General features: G+C 46.2%; 1 protein-coding gene across 1 annotated transcript; it reads right to left on the minus strand.

The window, feature by feature from the left end:
- On the minus strand, positions 1 to 1,300 carry CYBJADRAFT_181486 (glycerophosphoinositol permease; the record flags this gene model as incomplete). Its single annotated transcript, XM_020217005.1, has 2 exons — positions 1 to 999; positions 1,021 to 1,300. Coding segments are annotated over 2 exons (1,279 nt in total), but the record flags the coding sequence as incomplete, so codon positions are not given.

Raw genomic sequence — 1,300 nt, forward strand, 5'->3', positions numbered from 1 at the left:
TACCCAACTTGGAAATATCAAAGCCTGTAGAAGCAAGGTATTCCAGGAAGGCCTCGTCTTCGTTTTGCATAGCTGCCTGGTCAACAGGTGGAAGACAGAAGATTGTTAAAGCACAGGATAAAAGGCCTAGTGAGGAAGCCAACCACCATGCGGACTTAATACCGTACTTGTTAACCAAAGGCGTAAAGACATAGGTACCTGTGAACGCACCAACCTTACCAATAGCAGCAGCAATACCGTAGTATTGGCCTCTGATAGGGGTACATGAGGTCTTGGAAGCCAGGAGCCCGATGTTATCACCAGGGCCAAACTCACCAAGAGTCATGAAGATACCGTAGCAGACAACAAATCCAGCTATACTCTTCTGTAGCTGTTCGAAAGAACCAGCCATAGCGTAACCAATGATTGATTGACAGAAGACACCGAGGGCCAATGTTAGACGTGGGCCAATGTAATCAGCAGAGATGGCACCGAGGAAAGAGCCTGGCAGGTAAAACAAGTTGAGGACAACGTTCCAACCAAAGACTTCGTATAGATTACTATCGTCGTAGACACCTGCCAACACGTACGAGGAGAACAGTCCAAAGCCGTAAGAAGAGTAGTCGTAGATGAACCAGATGAGCGAGACGATTGTCAGCCTGAACCAGTAGAATTTGATAACAGCCCAGTAAGGAATTCTCACCTTCTTGAACTGTGTCTTCTTGAACGTCTCACCTTCTGTATAATACAAACGCAGGATGAACAATGAGATTGGTGGGATAGCACCGATACCAAGGGTAACTCTCCACACAGGAGTCAAGTGATCTGGCGTACAGATCCACAGCAGCACCATTGGCACGAAAGTAGAGATCACGAAACCAGAGTCAATCATGAAGTTTGTAAACCAGACAAACCATCTGTTTCTCTTTCCTGGAGGCAACATGGCAGAGGCCTCAGCACAGGCAGTAGAACCAGCTGGATACTCAGAGCCAAGACCAATGCCCAGGAAGAATCTATACACTGTTAGAGCAGTAAGCATACCGTGAATATCGGAGCTGTTCTTCCCCCAGACACCAGAGGTTAAGATAGTCATGATGATAAGGATAATGGTACCCCATAACATGGCTGCTCTTCTTGAATGGTAATCAGCGACGTAGCCGAAGATGAGCATACCAACAACAGTACCGACAAAAGCGATGGAAGTGACGTTTCTAATAGCATTTGATTCCTTATACTCCTTAGGATAAAGAATGGAAAGAGAGGTGGTGACGGTACCAATGGAATTATTCACGTAACCATCTGAAAAGAGACCAGACCCTGT

Source organism: Cyberlindnera jadinii (genome assembly GCF_001661405.1).
Source record: "Cyberlindnera jadinii NRRL Y-1542 unplaced genomic scaffold CYBJAscaffold_67, whole genome shotgun sequence".
NCBI lineage: Eukaryota > Fungi > Ascomycota > Saccharomycetes > Phaffomycetales > Wickerhamomycetaceae > Williopsis > Williopsis jadinii.